Source organism: Trifolium pratense, linkage group LG3, assembly GCF_020283565.1.
Source record: "Trifolium pratense cultivar HEN17-A07 linkage group LG3, ARS_RC_1.1, whole genome shotgun sequence".
In the NCBI taxonomy this organism is placed as follows: domain Eukaryota; kingdom Viridiplantae; phylum Streptophyta; class Magnoliopsida; order Fabales; family Fabaceae; genus Trifolium; species Trifolium pratense.
The window spans coordinates 15,602,807-15,622,669 of record NC_060061.1 but is presented as its reverse complement, the minus strand read 5'-3'; the positions used below and the strand labels follow the sequence as shown (position 1 = coordinate 15,622,669).

The 19,863-nt window shown below is 35.0% G+C and overlaps 2 protein-coding genes and 2 pseudogenes across 2 annotated transcripts; 1 reads left to right on the top strand and 3 right to left on the bottom strand.

Moving 5' to 3' along the window:
• Nucleotides 1-1,709: 1,709 nt before the first annotated feature.
• Nucleotides 1,710-6,198, bottom strand: LOC123918121 (annotated as a pseudogene).
• LOC123914638 lies at nucleotides 5,557-7,231 on the top strand (annotated as a pseudogene).
• Nucleotides 7,232-9,231: 2,000 nt separating this feature from the next.
• On the bottom strand, nucleotides 9,232-14,109 carry LOC123918120 (pentatricopeptide repeat-containing protein At1g62260, mitochondrial). Its single transcript, XM_045970082.1, has 4 exons — nucleotides 11,669-14,109; nucleotides 11,496-11,551; nucleotides 10,858-11,350; nucleotides 9,232-10,784 (listed from the first exon to the last, which is right to left on the bottom strand). The coding sequence occupies exon 1, from the start codon at nucleotides 13,819-13,821 to the stop codon at nucleotides 11,863-11,865; it is 1,959 nt and encodes a 652-aa protein (XP_045826038.1). The 5' UTR covers nucleotides 13,822-14,109; the 3' UTR covers nucleotides 9,232-10,784; nucleotides 10,858-11,350; nucleotides 11,496-11,551; nucleotides 11,669-11,862.
• Nucleotides 14,110-15,718: 1,609 nt separating this feature from the next.
• LOC123918119 (60S ribosomal protein L3-like) lies at nucleotides 15,719-19,381 on the bottom strand. The gene is made up of 6 exons (XM_045970080.1): nucleotides 19,299-19,381; nucleotides 19,068-19,158; nucleotides 17,331-17,441; nucleotides 16,901-17,205; nucleotides 16,218-16,627; nucleotides 15,719-16,071 (listed from the first exon to the last, which is right to left on the bottom strand). The coding sequence occupies exons 2-6, from the start codon at nucleotides 19,150-19,152 to the stop codon at nucleotides 15,813-15,815; spliced, it is 1,170 nt and encodes a 389-aa protein (XP_045826036.1). The 5' UTR covers nucleotides 19,153-19,158; nucleotides 19,299-19,381; the 3' UTR covers nucleotides 15,719-15,812.
• Nucleotides 19,382-19,863: the final 482 nt, after the last annotated feature.

Sequence of the window (19,863 nt, the reverse complement as noted above, 5' to 3'; positions counted from 1 at the left end):
TGAGATGAATAAATGAAAGATTCTGAGTTCAAACCTCAAATGTCCATATAAATGTAATATATCCTTACTAATTGAGTTATGTTCACAAGAATTAAGTTTTATGCATTTTAAATAACATGATATGAAAAAATAGGATAAGTACTAACAACATTCAATAGTAACGGTTTATTCCGCCAAATTATCCCATTGCATTCATTTTAACTGTATGACACGGTAAAATGCTTAATTTCTATTGGATCTAAGGGTAACGAACCATATGAATTAAATTCATATTCATTTTTAAAATGTATATTTATTTTATTTTATATAGGAAAATGTGAGACTTTTAAAATAAATATTATAATGGAAAGAAGATGAAATGTTAGCCGCAACAGATACCTCTGTGAAGATAACAAAAACAATTATTTTGACATTTTTATTAGTTTAAAAGAATACACACAATTATTCCCAAATTGAAACAAATCGAGAATTATTACAAACAAAATTAAAACAAAACAAAGTTTATTATAATTTATTAATTGATCAATTAATAAACAACCATTTTAACTTCCGTTAGTCATAGTAATCCCTAAAATTAACTTTTTTAAGCTCAATGTCTATGTGTATCAGTCGACACAGACCTAATCAGTACGATGTGGTTCGGGGACGAACCAGACAGAAGCTGGTGGGCATGTGACGCCTACAGCTGACAAGGGCAGGAGTGATCGTTGGTGCACAACACGCGTATAAACAATGAGCGGTTCTTGGCAACTTCTAGTTAAAAGATGACACATGAACGACACAAATTCACATCAAAATGAGAGGGATCCTAAGACTGTGTAGGTACGAGTCTGCATGGTTGGCAAAATACTTATAAGAATGTATTTGCACTACATATATCAACAAGAAGCATTTTATTTAAATTGAAAAAAGAACATCATTTATTTAAATTGTAAATAGTATCAACAATATCAAAAATAGTCATAACTAATATAAAGAAAATGTTATTCCACAGTATTGAAATTAAATCGATAAATATAAAAAATTAAGCGATATATCATTAAAAATGGACCGATAATTTTTAAAAAAGAGTAATCTTTTATTTAAAATGTAAACATCAACAATGTAAAAAAATAATCACTTTCAAATCAATAATAACAAAATACAACTTCAAGCTAATATCATTAAAAATTGATAGTGATTTTAATAAAAATTGCAACTTAATTTCAGAAATTAATTCTTTATCTTCAAAAAAAAAATAATAAAATGTACTTTTTTTAAGAAAAAAGTAAAATAGTGAAGTTATTTGTAAGTTATAGAGTGGTTTTATTTATTGAAAAAACTCACAATTTTGAAAAAGGAAACATTTTTAAAAATAGCTTATGAAACGTTCATTATAAATGAATTAAAATAAAAAAAAAAAAACAAAAGTGCCATAAGTGAGAGTTGAACTCATAACCTCTTGATACTGAGACTTCGGGATAGGCGCACCAACCACTAATAGCAAGCATCATTTCATGTAAAAATTTCGCAGCAAATATACTTCAATACTGTTTTACATGATGAGCCTAAAAAAAAATATTGAGGCTGACATAGAGAATGAGTCTGGTGTGCTGGTAGCGGTTTTTTATCCTGGTTTAAAGCTAGTCTATTGGCATAATTACAGAGTCAGTGACACAATGCAATACCTCAATCGAACAAGCTTTGAACTATCATGATCAGAAAACAAATTTATAGCACTAAATCAAAAGTCATCGATAAACGAGGTCGAGTAGCAACTAAATGATTCATTGCATCTAGTATCCAAGACAAAAGACAAGCACACAGTACACATACAATTGGAAGAGTATAGGATCTGTACATTGCATCTACTATCCAAGACATACTCTAAGGTGGTCCCTAAAAAACTATATTACAACATGTTTTGTATTAAAAAATGACAAGGGAGTTGAGACTGTCTACATTTTCATCCCATAGTGCCTTCTTCTCTTCATCTTTTCTCGAATCATATTCTCTTCTAAGAATAAGAAAATGAATTATATTCTACAATACTACTGTATAACAGAACAAAAAGAAAATGAATAATTATACGTCGAGCTCTCAATTACAAATGCATAATCAAACTCCTAATTGATTGCAATGAGAAACAATTTGAAAAGAAAAAATGTTGTGTCAACAAACCACAACTATATTTTTTTGTAGCTTCTCATAAAGATGCAATTTGAACTCCTTAATTCATTATAAGCAAAGTTGTGTCAACAAAATGAGTATAAACGCAATGTACACTTTAGTACAAGTTATATTAAAGAAAACCTTGAATTATCAGGATCAAAAAACAAATTATACCGCAAAACTAAAAGTCATCGATAAAGGAGGTTCAGTTGCACCTACATGATTCATGAAGGCTCCCAAATTGACACCTATTCATACAGAGACAAACACACACAATTGACAGAGTATAGGATTTGTACATTGCAAGTTAGAATCGAGATTTGTACGTATATTACTATCTGGCTTTTAAATTGAAGACTACCGGCTAGATGAATTTCATGGACATCAAATGAAGAGTTCATGTGAAATCAAACAAGTTTCAGTAAAGTCAGCCATACTGATATTTTCAGTCACTTAAAAGAAAGGTTCACAGAGAAGGCATTGTAATTTGTAGGCAATATAAGATCTCTTCACTGCCCGTTATCTAGAATTGGAGAGTCGGTGTTAGATTGACGCAACTCCACCTTATCTTCATTTGATGATTTATCATCCTAAAGGCATAAAAAGTAACACTATGAAATCGTCATTGGAAAATCAATCATATATGAAAAAAGTTTGCAACAGGTATAGAAAAGCAAACCAACGATTGCATATGCAAGAATTCAAAACTGATTAAATATAGATGCCTCTGCCTTCATTATTGAACAATTTCTACTTGAATAATCTAATATGCTATCTCATTCTCAAATATCACAAAAATGGGAATCTCCACATGAAAACAACAAATGGCACAAAAAAATGTAGTAACAGAAACTCAAAGGAGATCAATGCAGAAAAAATATTGTGAGGAATATTACCTTTTCGGGATGACAGAGATGAAGATTGGGAGGTGCAGAAGAGGCAGGTAGAGCAGTAGAAGCAGGTGCTGTAGAGGAGGAGGCAGGCGCAGCAGTAGAAGCAGGTGTCGTAGAGGAGGAGGCAGGCGCAGAAGCAGAAACAGGTGTCATAGAGGAGGAGGCGTGACAGAGATGAAGATTGGGAGGTGCAGCAGTAGAAGCAGGTGCCATAGAGGAGGAGGCAGGCGCATCAGGTGACGTAGAGGAGGAGGCAGGCACAGAAGCAGGTGCTGTAGAAGAGGAGGCAGGTGCGCCGAATAGCAAACGAGAGATGATAGCCTCTGTGCCCTATATAGATTTTACAACATCTTTAGTAACAACCAATCACAAACTCTTTTAATGGTTGTTTCATTTAAAATTATCTAAGCTCGGATTCTAAAAAAAAAACACCAGACCCAACTCCCTTATGGTTTTTAAATAACTACCTACTTAAGATTAAAACAATTCGAGTAATCTGTTAAGATGTTAACTTCCACAAACTGCGAGTTTTGTAGAAAAAAGTCAACTATTCCATCTGGCATTCTTTAAATGTTTTTCATAACTTGACAACTTCTTTACACGACTTGGCAATATTTCAAAAGTACCACTCAAAAAAAAAAACAAAGTAAACTCACAAGTAACTACAAAGAGTGCCTTAATTATACTTTTATTTTAAAATTGGATTAGTGCGACTAGCCAGAAAAGCAACACAAGGCCAAGTGCCCAACAAAAGCAAATAAAGATGTGGCTTCTTTACTTGCTTTATATTTTTGACCGACAGTTCTTCTCGGCAAGGTCAGTTCATTGACTAAGCAAATCACAAATTATTTATATAGCAAATCCAAAATATGCTATAAAGAATAATATATGTTAGTTTGGATAAACTCTTCAACAAAATCACTCCCAAAGAGACTCCAGGCAGTAGGCATATTTCAAAAATACCACTCAACTAAGACAAAGTAACTCAAAATTAACTATAATGAAATGTCTAAATTGTATATAGCACATCTTGCAAACAAAACAACATGCAGCCGCACATCTCCCAATATGAGAATAATATAGCAAATCACATAGAAAATCCATGACCAACAAAAGAATAATGTACGTTAGATTGCATAAATTCTTCAAAAAGAGCTTATATTATTTTTTTAGAATTACAATAACAATAATTTTTTTAACTACCTGCTTAAGATATTCAATATAAGCACCCGGGGTTGCTGATGTGATGTCAATATTTGTAGATGGCGAGTTTTGAATCAAGAAGTTAAGTACTCCATCTGGTATCGGATCTAATCTCCAACATGGTTCAAATTGTTTTCGTAACTCAGCAGCTTCTTCAGGTGACTTGGCAGCAGCTCTCATTAACATGACATCCATCACTATGAAGGGTAATCTCTCTTGAGATATAGGTGCTATCAATTCTATTTTCATCGACTTCAAGTTATGCAAAGAAGGGAGCCGAACCTCAGATAAATCAGGAACTAAGAAGAGAACCTAAACAATGAAGAATGAGAGTGAAATATGATCAGTTATGAAAGTCAACTGATTTTAAACAAAATTTTAAATAATATAAAGAATCTTGACAAGAAATTAAAATTAAAACCTCAAAACATGCCAAGGTACCAGAAGAGTAGTTGAAGAGAGTGTCATTGATTTTACATTGACAAGGTCTTGCAGCCAACTCAATAGAACCATTGGAGGCCCCTCATGATCCGTTAAAAACTTCCACAATGAATTCACTATTGCATGAATATTTACTTGTTTTGCAGAAGAAAGACCGGTTCCACATATTTTCTGATCAGGACTACCGGTAAAAGTAAAGGTAGAAAGATTTGGAGCATATAACTCAATTTTAGCAAAGTCTGATGGATTGTTTACTATAGCTATATTTATATCTTTTGTAGGCCTATGTATAGCTAAATTGACAAGGGTCTCACTTGATAAGTTGAGGATTTCTGCATCCCTAACAATACAGTTACTAAGACTCAAACAATTCAACCTGGTAAAGCCCAAAAAGGGCTCAGCTCGACGGTTTTCATCACCATAAAAGGCGAAATTTGTTAGATCCAAGCTACTCAATGTTGGCAAATCCAAAGATTTTGGAAATGATGGTGTGCTAGTATCATAACGATTTTTAGGGTTCATCGAAAGCTTAAGAGATGTAAGAGCCTTGCACAAAGAAACATGTCTCAAAATGAGATCACTATCACCGAGGACAGAAATTCCTAATTTCTTGAGCAGAGTCTTATCATAGCATACTTCAAAATCCTTTTAAGAATCGAAGGCTCAATAGTACCTTGACGAACAAGATCAAGAGCGTGCAGTGTAATTGAACCATCACGAAGAGCCAAAATCTTAGACACAAATTGAGTAAATTGCCTAAGAGTATGAAATCTTGAAGCATGCAGCGATAGAGTTGGAATACTTTTCCAAAGAAACTTCCATCTTTTGGACAAAACACAAGTTTGAACAGCATATTTGGAATCCAAACATGACAAAATGTGAAGGAGAAGACAATCTGGTAAGTTGCTCAGCCTATCTTCACTTTCTTGATTTTCTCCACTTTTTAACAATACGCGCCACATTTTCTTTTGATTAAGCATGAAAATGGAAGAATATTCAGTAATATAGCCGAAGAAGAAGCAAAATAGGAATTATAAAGCAAGATTTCAAGCGAAAGTGTTCGATTGCAAAGGGAAACAATTGGGGGGGAAATAACCTAGAAATCATTTTTGAAGTTTCATGCAGAGGATGATAATTTAGGGGGAAATAGAAAAATGAAATTGAGTCGGAGAATGTGAAATACCTCGCTGTCGCCGCCGTGGAGTTGTGACTTCTTCTTCTCCGATAGATTGGAACGCTGCGGAAAGGAGTCGCAAGAAGACTTTGAGGAGGGAATAATTTGTTTTGAACAAGACGAGGGAATAATTGGTGCCAACTGCTATTGTAATGTGGATGGAATCATATTTCTATTTTGACGAGGAAAATGTTAAACGGTGTATTGTATGGGGCACTAGTTAAAGTGTATTACTAATACTGTTTCCCTCCTAAACTTCTCATTAGCCAGCCTAATTACCTTTCACCCGTTAGGTTAAACTTCTTCATTTATTATCAAATAAAGTGTTTTTTATATTCTTACAAAATTCTCATCTACGGCAAATTCTGCCAAAACATTCTCTCTGGTTGAGAAGATTGTTTCTGGATTCGTTGTCCGCCTGGTGGTCCGGCTGAAATGGTTGCTACTGCGTTGGATCACCGGATTCGTGATCATTTGTTGTCGAAGAATTATTTGTTTACTGAGGGTGGGAATTTTGTTAGTTCTTTTCAGCGTATCTTATTTCATCGGAAACCATTAATCCGACTGAAGTGGAAGCTGTGGAAACAGCGCTGAGAGAGAGTGAGGTTGATACTGCTGCTTTTCAGTATGTGAAAAAGATTAAGTCTCTGAATGTTTCGTTGGCATTGGCGAATTCTGCTAGCAGAAGTAATATTGTTGACTGGGCCGAGAAGCTCTATGGACAGTCAATAAGTGTGGTCACTGCCGGTGTCAAAAATCTCTTATCTAGTGACAGGCAGCTAGCATTGGCGAGGACTGTTGAAGCATTGATTGAAGGGAGACCAAATCCTGAAACAGATGTGTACCCAAGTCTGGTTCGGGAGCAAGTAGCAGCATTTTGAAAGGGCCATTTAAGGAAGCAATTGTGTTATGATTGGTGGTGGTAATTATGTTGAATATTGCAGTCTGCAAGAGCTTGCACACAACCAGCAGCCTCCCAAACATATTATATATGGAACGACCGAACTCCTAATTGGAGTGGACTTTGTAGAGCAGCTTACATTGTTGGGAAAGAAGATGGGTTTGGGTAATTTTGGTTCTACCCCTCCTCAGTAGTTCAGATGTGAATGTATCCACAATTCAGCTTGCCAAATTATTCTTTAGTATACAGAAGAAAACTCTCAGATACTACGAGGTAAAACTAGGAAAAATCAATCTGCTTTTGATGTTCATTGTCTAAAACTGATGAAGGATTTTGTGCTTTACAGTGCCTTCTTGATTATAAAGCAAGGGGATCACTTCTTTGTAGTTTTTTGTAGCATAGTCAATTATGCTTTATTTCATTGTAGTGAAAAGTTTTTTATTGACATGCACGACTTGCCTTTGATGATTTGTTTTCACTCCACGTCTAATTGGACACATTTTGCTGTTCTTCCTACCACTTTGTATGCATCTTGTTTAGATTGATCTGCTTAGGATTTAAGCATCTTGTTTAGATTGATCTATTTGGCTGATTTGCGAGTGTTACTTACCGCCTAAATCATGTGTCCAATTAAGTCTATGGCCGTGCAGTTACGTCTTTTGTCAGGCTGATGTTTTAGTTCAATTATCCATTCTTGAAGCATCTTATTTAGATTGATCTGTTTGGGGTTTAAGTAGTGTAGATCGATCTGTTTGGCGGATTTGTGAGTATTACAGCCTAAATCTTGTATCCAATCAAGCCTATGGCCATGAAGTTACATCTTTTGTCATGCTGGTGTCTAGTTTAATTATTATTTTAATTTTTCTTGTCGAACCCAGTATCAAGTATGAATGAATCCCATTTGCATTCTGAGATGTCTATCCTATAAGTCTAGTGACAATAGTTCAACTCTGGAAGGTTATACTTCGTTCATCATTTCCAGATATTGTTATGCCATCCAGCAATATGTTTTCCTGCTACTATTGTTCATGATTTCATTGCTTCACCACCACCACCTGCTTTGTTCAAAATTGCATCAGTAATTCTGCATTAAGCTAACCTATATGTGCTGCTAGCAGCCGAATATGGGTAATCATGATGGTGTTAAAATTTCTGTTCAGGTAAAGAAGCTCTTGTAAAGTGAATTTGATTTTAAAGGAAGAAAGTAAGTATGTATCCAACCTTATATTTCAATGTTTTAAGATCCCGCCACATTGCACTTTAAATTAAATCACAGTTGAATACACCCTTACTTAAAAAAAGCCTCCTAGTTTAAGATATGCTTGATGGAGCTTTTGTACATGCTTGTACTCTCTTTCAAATTGAGTTAGTTGCAGATAATTATAATCTGTTCTGTCTCTAGTTCAAAGACATGAGCCCTTCTAAAAAACCTCATAGCAGACCTGTTAAATTGCATTTTCAATAACAAAGTATTTCCAATTTCATGACATTTCACTGATAAAGTGTTGGTAGTTTTAGATTGGTTTAGATACAGGCTGCATAATTTCCTTTAACAAGTACAGCTTGCTGCATCAAATACTTTCTAGCTGGTTGGACCTTTTTTCTGTATGCCTTTAATATTTCTTAACTGCAATATCATAATACTTTATTCACATACTTAAATTACACATTCAGATCAGCAGCTAGATCTGTCAGTTGTTTAGTTCAAAAAGACAAGATATGAGTTGAGTGATAATCATTGATGCTCTGAAAATGAATCATATGATTTCAATAACAGATTCAAAAGAGTACTCTGTTACCAAGCTTAATCAGTTATAAATGCACACAAGCTTAATCAGTTAACCTTCTACATTCTACCCATGCCCATAAAGCTCCATTGTAGCACAGGTACAAAATACTACCCAGGGCCAAAGTTTTATATGATTCTTGTTATATTTGTACGTTCTAGGAGATTCAAAATTATTAAGTGTAGTGTAAATCTACTTTGAATTGCAAACACGTTCACTAAAACAGTAATCATGCTAATTTTCATGCCATAAATTGTTCTTGGTCATGAATAAATCTATTTGGTTAGTTGCATCTGCTGTCGATTGTAATAGACATTCAAACAAGTCTGAGTTGGTGATCATTGCATACTTCAAAGGGACACTTGGTTTTGGTTTTCATTTTCTGCTTGCTGGGTTTTTCATGTTCGACTTTGTCTTGTTGAGGATACTTTGCATGAAAAGGATAGGTTTATCGATATGCTGACATATCCGAAGTTGAAAAAGTGGTTAAACAAAAGGTAGGCAAGTTTATCCCTACATTATTTTTTTTTAATCTATATGCAAGAACCTTGAAAGACACTTATTTTGTGAATTGGGGAAGCTACATCTACATTTGAGTAGGTAAAACCACATCTGCCAAACAAAATAATTAAGTTTGAAAATATTGATATTCGAATTAAAATTGAAGCCAAAATTAGATTATTTTTTTTGAAAGCTGCTAAATTTTATTGAAAAAAAAAAGGGTATAAAATCCAGCATAGCGCATGCTAAATCAACACCCAAATAGAGAGTACAAAACAGAAATAAAAAGAGGAAACCAGCAACAAACCAGGCCCTCAACCAGCAAGGAAAAAACGTAAAACTAAACATCACAGTAAGCCAGAAAAAACAAAAGCCAGGCTGAAGCTACAAGAACTGAAAAACGCCAACCATTGGCCTGAATCAGCGCAGAAGACATAAACGCGGTTCGGACCGCCATTCATAAAAGAGGCAAGTAGAGGGAGACGGTTCGCCAATCCACCACTTCCACGAAGTAACCTTTACCGCCTCGACAAGCTCATCGACCGCACTCCTATCATTGTCAAATAGAATAGAGTTGCGGCATCTCCAAAGGATCCAAACCACCGCACAGCAGATCATAATCATCCCCTTTCTAACCTTACGATTCCCCACATCGAGCAAACAATTGAAAATAGAGAACAGATTGTGAGGTAGCACAAGAGGAATCTGCAACCAGGCGAAAACTTCCAACCAGACCAGCATAGCAATTTCGCAGTAAATGAATAAATGCAGTTCTGTCTCCAATTCTTCCCCACATAAAACACAAGAACTATCACCGTCACTATCAATAACATGTCTCGAAAGCAGGTTGCTACGGGTCGGAATTCTGCCGTGTGGTAGTTGCCAAACAAAACCACTAACCTTTGATGGAGCTGGGCATTTCCAGATTGAAGTAAAAATCACCGCGTGTAACGGCACAACTAGAATATCCGAAGCAGACAGCGCGTAAACAGTCCTGTATGTTGAATTTACCGTAAAGACAGCACCCCCTTCCGGCCTCCATCCCCAACTATCCTCCTCCGTCGAGAGAGAAACTGGATTTATCAGGTCCAACATATCATTATAAAGATTGATTTCCCATTCAAAGAACCTCAGCCAAAATTAGATTCTGTAAGGTGGAAAGAACCAAAAGCTAGCATGCCAAAATCATTCATCACAAATCACAATAGCTAGCTCATCATCTGATTACCACTTTGTCACGGTCATAAATACATCATTCTGCTGTAGTGCGAGTTTAAATTTTTAACTAAAACCAATAAATAACCTAAATACACGTACCAGAACCCAATTTTTTGTTTTTTGAAAAATAGAACCTAAAAGTATTAAACACACAAGCATCTCAAATTTTGCACTCCATTCTATCTTCACTTCTGTCATGTCATTGCTACAATCCATACTCACTTGCTTGACTTATCTGGAAACCAAGCAAGCTCCCAATTGTAATTCTCCACTTCCATCATCAATGGAATTTGCACCACCCCATAAGCCCACGACCAGTATTACCCTGATTTGCTCCGACAGTTTACTTTCCTTTTCTTTGCAAGAACAACCATATAATAATTCAAGAGAGCAGAACATAACATACGTAACATCGACTGTCGTGCATGGAGACAATGATCAGGAAATCCTAACTTTGTATCTCTTCTTGAAACCCAGGAGGAGGTCAAATAATTTTGAGAACATTGTCCTTTCCCCTGCGCATTTTTAATAAAGACACTAAATCAGATTCTGCTATTTAGATATTAATGTGTACCAACTATGCATTACCTTGTTCGAAGTGCTATCTGCCTGTTCATCAGAAGCTTGTGGAGCACTCTTCTTTTCCTTTTGTTTGAATGCATTTTCTAAAAAAGGTAGATACTAATGAATAGGGGCAAATGATACAAGATTGTCCACATTTGCACCACTTGATGCAGCAGACCATTCCTTTCCTTGTCCTTTTCACCATTGCATCTGGTAGAGTGAGTCAGGCACTGACAGAAATTTAGTTCTAACATTTTTACCTTTTACATAACCAATGAGCTTGTAAAGACTTCACTTCTGCATCGAGCACTTTCAGTATCAGTATTTTCATTCCCTACTACTGCATTGGATGGTGGTACAGCTCGTGGATTCATTTAAATGGCCCCATTTACAATCAGTTTTCTCATATGTTACATTAACAGAACTAAATTAGCCATTAAAACAAAAATCTGCTCAAAGTTTCCCTCTGCTGTATTCCATTCTTTCTCACAGGCAGTGCGATTAAAGAAGTTTTCTTCTACATCAAGTAAAGGACTGGATTCGTAACTTGTATGTTTAATTTATGAAACATTCCACGATATAGGGTCATATATATTAACCAACAGATGTATATCACAAAGAAATATTTAACCAAGAAGCAGTTGAATTAGTAAGAAACATACCAATCCTGCAGCCATCGAAGGTTGCAGTCCCTTGCTGCTGACACCAGCAAATAGATCTATTAAAATAAACGAGAAAATAGTTATGATATTTAGGACTGTAACCTCCAGCTACAAATTCACAATGTTTTACCAATCCAAGAATACTAATAAAGAGAAAACTACCACTTTCTTACCTCCACATTTTTGCCAGAAGATGTACTATTCTTTCATGTCAAATTAACATTTATGTCATTATCTACTTAATCAGATGACAAGATCAATTTTTCTATCTGACAATATGAACTTAGGCTGAACGGGAGCATCTCTAACAATGGCATGATTTGATGTACATTGCTGATTGAAGTATTTTTTTAAATGGAAAAATTTATCATTGACGATTGGTAGAATCTAGCCAACTATACCCTTTTTGCTTCTTGACATTATTTTCTTCCATCAACACTCTCACCCTCTCGGCATCATCCCACAGTCCTAAATCAGCATATATATTAAATAACAACGCATAAGGAGCTGAACTTTCTGGCTCAAGACTGATCAAAGCTTTGGCTGCTACTTGGGCCAATTCTACATTATTATGCACTCTACAAGCCCCTAATAGAGCACCCCACACAGCCTTATCTGGTTTAACTGGCATGTTATCAATCAAATCCATAGCCTCTTGAAGCTGTCCCTGCCGTCCCAAGATGTCAACAAGGGAGGCAAAGTGTTCAACTCGTGGTTCAATACCATAGTCATTAATCATGGAATTGAATTGTTGCTTCCCTTCTTCGACTAATCCTGCATGCGCACAGGCATTCAAAACCGAAATAAAGGTTATATATGTAGGTTGAATTTTAAGCCTCTTCATCAGTTTGAAAAGTTCTAGAGCCTGTGCAGCAAAGCCGTGAAATGCATAACCACCAATCATTGCATTCCAAGTTATAACATCTTTATAAAGTTTCATCTCATTAAACACACCACGTGCATCACCAATTTCCCCACATCTCGAGTACATGGTAATGAGGGAATTATTTATTGGCAAATCAGGAATAACAGTCTTTGTAATAAACTGATGTATCTGCTTACCGAGGTAAAGACCCACCAACCCGGTGCACACGCTGAGAATTGAAGAAAAAGTGTGCCTATCTGGCCTCTCTCCCTCAAGCTGCATCTGCGAAAATAACTCAATAGCACCTTTATAGTCTTCATTTTTCTCGTAGCCAGCTATTATCGAGTTCCACGAGATCAGGTTCTTGCGGGGCATCCTCTCAAAGAACTCTTTCGTATGTTTCAAATCACCAATCTGCGCAAACCCAGATATTATTGAATTCCATGAAAGTTCATCAGGACTTGGCATTTTGGAAAAAAGCTTTGAAGCCTCTTCCATATCACATATTTGAACATAGCCACTGATCATGGTGTTCCAGGAACAAGTATCCCGCTCCATCATCCTATCGAAGAGTTCTCTAGCAGAGACAACATCTCCTGCTTTCACATAACACATCATCATCGAATTCCAAGATACCACATTCCTCCTGAGTCTCCCTTGACCCTCATTTCCATCACCTTGATCACTCATAACCCCATCAAAAAGACGCCGCGCCTCTTCAACCATTCCTCTCTGCCCATACCCTGCAATTAGGATATTATAAGCATAAACCAAATCATCCTTCTCATCACCCTCATTCCCATACTCAATCAAAATCCTAGCAGCCATATCCAACTCACCATTCCTCACAAGTCCAGATATAAGGCCAGTAAGAGAAGCCGAGTCACGCTCCGGCATAGTCCTAAAAAACCCAACAGCCGAATTCACATCACCATTCAACAAAAACCCAGTTATCAAAGCATTACACGAAACAACATTCCGTTGTGGCATAGATTCAAAAACCCTAAGAGCTTGATCCATCCTTCCATTCTTAGCATACCCACTAATGACAGTATTCCAAGATACACCGTCCCTTTGGGGCATTTGATCAAAGAGCTTTCTTCCTTCATCAACAAACCGACTTCCACGGCAAGAAAAGTAACCCGATATAATGAGATTCCATGACACAACATCCCTGTGAGGCATTTCATCGAACAGTTGGCGTGCCTTGGCGATTTCTCTCCGTTGAACATATCCAGTGATCATGGAATTCCATGTTACTGTGTTTCGGTGCTTTATGGAATCAAACAATGCTCTAGCTTCTGTTAATCTACCAGTTCGAATCAAATGGGAAATATTTTTGTTCAATTGGTATAGTAACTGTGTTGTGGTATCGTTGGTTTTGGTTTGAGAAGCAAATGCGCGTATGCGATGAGCAATTATGTTTCTTGTGCTTCTCAGAGTGTTGTACAAAGTTGACATTGTCGAAACAAAGAAAACGTAAGACACCGATTATTATTTATTACTTACGGTATCGTTTTTGCCTTGTGTTGTGCTACGAGCTTTCTAAAGCTGCCTCAGCTTTTAAAAAAAGTTAATAAACTCATACCACCTTACATTTATAGGCAAAAAAATACGAGGTGATTAAGGAATTTTTTTTATCAGGAAGAAAATAAACAAGAAAAAAATGAGGTTTAGTTCTCGCAAGACGAATAGCATCACTCGAAACAGTAATGGATAGCGTAGGAGGACAAGATTCTCAAACCATTAAACCTTGGTCCATAGTAGATCCATACTTGGCGAGTCAATCTGCACAAAAATTACCTTCTCTCAAGATATGTTGAAATTAAAGAGACCAAACATTATTCTTGTAATTTTGAATAAGTTAAGTGTATTAAAGTTAAGTGTGTTAATTTTCTTGATTTAATATAAAACATAAATAAGTTCCCTATATTGCCCTTTGTAAATAAGCATTTTTTTTTCTTGGAAATCAAATCACATGCCCTTTTTGAAAAGTAAAATGAAATAAATGGTTAAAGAAAAATAATATAATTAAATAAGAGTATATTACCAACATAGTTGTTAACTATTGCTTATAATAGAGATCAAAATTTGAAATGTTTTTTTTTTGCTTATAAATGTGATCGGAGGGAGTATGTAACATGTCGGATTTTTTTTTTTTCGTTTTCATAAATCAAGTATTCTCTGCGCGTAGAGAATAATCTCTTGAGTTTTGTTGGATCCATATGAGTAGAAAACTCTCCCCGAAAGTTTTAACTTTGTTAAATGTCCAAGTTAGTATTTATAACAAACTTGCTTAATCTCATCTTAATCTCATATGAGCGTTTTTAGGTTATCAAGTTAGTATTTATATTTAACTACTTATATGAATAAAGTTTTTGTATTTTACGATTTAATCTCTAAGTTTATCCACTTATTCTCGTATTTGTCTCTAACATGTTCTTAGAATGACTAATTTGAAAATCTTTTTGAAATATTCATAAAGTCAGAGATATATTTAAAAGTGCCTTACAAAGTCAGAGATTGATTTGATAGTTTACTCATTAGATTTTGATCATTGTAATTTGCACCAACATTGAGAGGATATTTTTTTGTTAACCTTATGGTTCTCGAGTAATCTTGTCCTATGATATTCAGTCAAGAAATAAATAAAATCTAGTAAAAAAGTATTCAAGGTTCTCCCAAATAATTCATTCTTACGTGAAACTCATTAATTACTTTTATTATTGTGTAGTTGTGTAATCTAAATGATCTCAACAACATAGCTCGGTCCAAAAATGTCACCCACACCGTTAGAGGCTGAGTTGCTGCAAGCTCTCTTATCGAAATTGCAAAGAGATCGGAGACTTGTTAGCAAAATTGTGGTGGTTTTATAGAGTCCAACACAGCATCCCTTGATCATAAGATAATCGTTCTATGTTGCTGGAACAATTATCTAAAGCTAAGCAGAAAGGATGTTGGTTTTATAGAGTCCAACAAAGCTCTTTTGGGGAAACATTGTGTAAGATAATTTGTTTCCCTCCAACTACCTAAAATCGTCTTACTAACATACCACAAACACAATTCAAACAAATAGAAATATAAATAAGGCATGCAAATATCCAAAAGTACCATCAAAATTTAGCTGATAAATGTAAAACACCAATAATAGAAGTATTCCAATTCCAAAGGAAAGAAAACAAAATATTGTGTTCTCGGTGAGAAATGTAAAACAACGACCGACTGACTCTAAGAAATAAAAAGACCACTCACTAAATGTCTTATTTTGATGCAAAATTGGATTGCAAAGGTTCAATTCGGAAGGAAATAAGAAAAATATGTTCTCAGTGAGAACTGAAGAACGACTGACTCTAAAAAATAAAAAGACCACTCACTAAATGTCTTATTTTGATGTCAAATTGGATTGCAAAGACTCCAAACAGAACTGGGAAACAACACAATTATAAAATGAATTATGCCTTCAACCGACCATAAAACTTTTGTTTCTCCTGGGTAGTCTGGAAGCGGCCATGTCCAAACTTGGAGGAAGTGTCAATGAACTTCAGGTTGATCTCTTCAAGAGCCAATCGAGATGTCTGCTTGAGTAGTGACTGACGAAGAGTGACAACCCGCTTCTTTGGTCCAACACAGCATCCCTTGATCATAAGATAATCGTGTTTCACAATACCATAATGAGGGAATCCACCCATTGGCGTAATATTCTTCTCAGTCCTGTAGTTAGCAAATAACGTCACTAAGTATTGCATAATCTGATAGAGAATTGCAATTAATGGAATTCAATATCAACAGCTTTGAAATTTCATAAGATTAACCAATATACATATGTTTTTATTGGGAATAAACGTCTACCAATATACCTGTCAAATTCAGTGATGGCTGTATGTGACTCCTGGTCGGTCTTGCCAACCTTGTAGATCTTCTTATTCAACTCAGTACGATGATGATATCCATTCTGCCCAGCCCTGGCAACTGTGAAAGAAACACGAGCAGGGTGCCAGGCACCAATACAAGCAACCTTCCTGAGACCTCTGTGTGTCTTTCGTGGAAGGCGAGTGACGCCCCAACGAGTTACCACACCTTCATAACCTTTACCTTTAGTCACTCCAATGATATCTATCATCTCATCCTTTTGAAAAACAGCATCAACAGGGATTTGCTTTTCAAAGAAACCATATGCATAGTCCACCTTCTGGCTTACTGTTCCACCATTAACTTGGATCTCCATCAAATGAGCTTTCTTTTGTTTTAGACCCTTCAACTTCCTTATCTACAGAAAACAAAGAAATATACCATTATGTTTCACCATTAACTGAAGTAAATAAATGGACATGACTAAAACATTTAAAAAGATTAAATATAACACAATAGGCCAGATTTACAGTATTTGAACACCATAAGATTACAATTATACAACAGTCAGATATGCGAATCAGAATCAAGTCTGCTATGCCTCACTTATAAAACAATTAATAAAGGTTGTTTAAAAAGTTAACAGAAAGAAAGAAACTCAAATAAAATCCAACAAGTTCAATCTTGGTACCTGAGTATGAGCAAGAACACGAATGACAGTGGCATACTTTTTCAATTTCTCAAGCTGAGTTTGAATATCTTTCTTTCCTTCGTCAGTTTCATATTTCTTGGTATATTTGGTAAAAGCTTTCTTCTTTGATTTGCACCAGTTCTTGTAAAACCGGCGCTTGATATCTTCACTAAGATGCTGAGCCCAAACAGTATTCAGTGTGCGAAGGCCTCGTGGTGTCTTCACATATCCCACCACTCCAACAACAACAACTGGAGGAGTTTCAATGATAGTGACAGCTTCACATGTCTCCTTCTTATGAAGCTCTACAACAGCAAGGAATGGTATTAGGCACAAATTCAACATGATCATGCAATAAGCCACCATGAAAGAAAAACAGACAAAAAGAACATGTGATGATCTTAAAAAAATGCCAAAACATCACACTTACTTGATCCGGGTTTCTCGACCTCCCTAACTATATGGGTCATCCCAGACTTGTAGCCAACAAAAGCAGTCAACCTGCATGGTTTGGCGGGATCGTCTTTTGGAAAGGCTTTCACTGCAGTGGCAAATTAGATGAGGTATTTAGGGAATAAGAACAGTCGCATAACATTAACAACCAAACCATGCAACTAGATGGTAGCATGTGACAATCTACATACAAAAGTTAATCACATTATAGAAACAAAAAGATATTAATATCGATTAGCCTCAAGAATGATATAATTTGCATTTCAAAATTGGCCACCAAACTAAGATACATGGTCATAAAGATCAAACAGAGATATATAAAGACAGATGTCATTAAAACTATATAAAACACATAAAGCACATTAGGTATGAATAGTGAAGCAAACACAGGTACTATCAAATAGATATATGTATGGACAGTTGGTAATTTTCAAAACAGTAAAAGGAGGCACATTGGACATATGCGAAAAAGGTAAAACCCACACAAATACTTACCTTGGTGGAAAAAAAAAAACAGAAAACAATGATATGTTTTAGTAACTGAACATACCACCACTGATTGTGTCATAAAGTACAATTGTAGTAAAACTTAGCAAACTTGCAAATTTCATGAATTACTTGTAAGAAATAAATAAACCAAGTAACCAACAAGAATATCATTATTGTTTTGCAAACAGATGACATGGTAATAGTAATAACATGATAGAACCCATATTCAATGCACCTCAACAAAAATAACTTGGACCGTTTCAAAAAAAAAATTGCAAACAAAGATATATTGTAGAGATTTGTATAGTGAAGCACCTGTACCAAAATGTATAAATAACTCAATTGGTTACAATGTTGAAGAGCAAATAAAATTAAACCAATTATAATGTAGGAATGTTATTATTATTTATTAAGAACATATATTACAAGTGAAATATACAACAAAAACATGTGTGAAATTTTACAAAAAGAAAATATGGCTGTAAACAGTCACACTATTTACTCAGTGCAACCAAAAAAATTATTTATCATTCAAATTTTAATTCTACACTAAGGAATAGAGTATTCATATGTACCTCGGAATACCTTTAGGAATTTCACCTTAAATAAAGTCACAAGAATAATTTCAAATAGAAATTAACAGACAAAATCATAATGAAAATAAAAATTCATTAAAAGAAAACTCAGTTAATTCCAACAGACTGCTCAGATTACAATTGAAGAGTTTAAATTTAAAATCCTGAATGTATTCATTCATTTCGTGAAACAATAATGAGATATAAAATAACAAAGTGTATCATATAGTATAAAAATAAAAATTGAAAAACAATTTGAGGTTGAAAATAAGCCATCAAACTGATCTAATAAAAAACAAATCTTTAAAAATGACATCTCAGTACAATAATCATGAAACCACCAATTTCAATCAGTGATGAAGAAATACTTCCAAACCAAAGGCCTATGGCAAAATAATGCCAATTCTCTAGCTTATTTGTATTCCATACCAAAACCATATCAAAGGATTAAGGATAGATAAGCCGTTTTCGAGACTCCAGCCTTGATTAACAAGTTATCAATGGAAGCAATTTCAATCATCAAAGAGGAAAATGGTAATAACATAATAATGCACAGAAATCAATGATTTGAAAACAATTTACAACACACAAATCAGTTTCAATTTTTCATTCATTCTATCAAATTCAAAAATCAAAAGGCACATGTTAACCTTTTCCGCGATGACGTGAAGCACGTTTCCTTGGGAGAAAGCCGAGAGAACCGTGTCTAGGGTGCTCGAATTTCCGATGAGACATTTTTTCCTAATTCCAATTGAAAGGAAAACGGTGTTAAATTAAACTCAAAGTATAAGCATTAGTGATAAAGGTAAACCTAATAGATCGAAAGCGAAAAACGATTAACAGATAGATCTATGGAACAAAGAGGAGAACGTTGTGCTTACCTGCCGCAATAGAGAAAGAAGGAGAAGAAATGCTGTGAGGGTTTGGTATACAAATTTCGCCGTTATATAAAGGTTGGCAGTAGCGTACTGTTTGCATTTCTAACCCTAAAAAACTAGAAATTGGATTCAATGCAATCTGTGCTGACTGCAGTCAGCTGGCTTTAGTACCTCTCAACCGTCCGATTAAAATTAAATAGTTGAGATTTTAAGACATATTTTTATTTTATGTAATAAAAACTTTTGATTAAAATTTGGACTGTTTGATTTTAACCAGACGGTCTTGAGATGGTCGACATCATGAATTGGTCATACATGAAATTGGAACTTATAAGTATAGATTTTTTTTGGTTACATGACTTATAAGTATAGATGATTATGGATTCAGCTTTTGTATATAAAAAATTTCAGTTGAAAAAAAAAATGAAACATTGTATGTGCTGTGCTCCATAAATTTTTTATTGGAAATTAATCTCTAATAAACAACGATGAAAAATTCACACAATTAATTATTCCCAAATTGAAACAAATCGAGAATTATTACAAATTAAGCTTCTTCTTTTTTTTC

Excerpts from the sequence above, each read along its gene's own strand:
- LOC123918120 (XM_045970082.1), bottom strand. The coding sequence starts at position 13,821 with ATGTCAACTTTGTACAACACTCTGAGAAGCACAAGAAACATAATTGCT.
- LOC123918119 (XM_045970080.1), bottom strand. The coding sequence starts at position 19,152 with ATGTCTCATCGGAAATTCGAGCACCCTAGACACGGTTCTCTCGGCTTT. Across the intron at positions 17,206-17,330 it reads GGTCGAGAAACCCGGATCAA|AGCTTCATAAGAAGGAGACA; the intron begins GTAAGTGTGATG and ends TTGCTGTTGTAG. Across the intron at positions 16,072-16,217 it reads GCCATCACTGAATTTGACAG|GACTGAGAAGAATATTACGC; the intron begins GTATATTGGTAG and ends TGCTAACTACAG.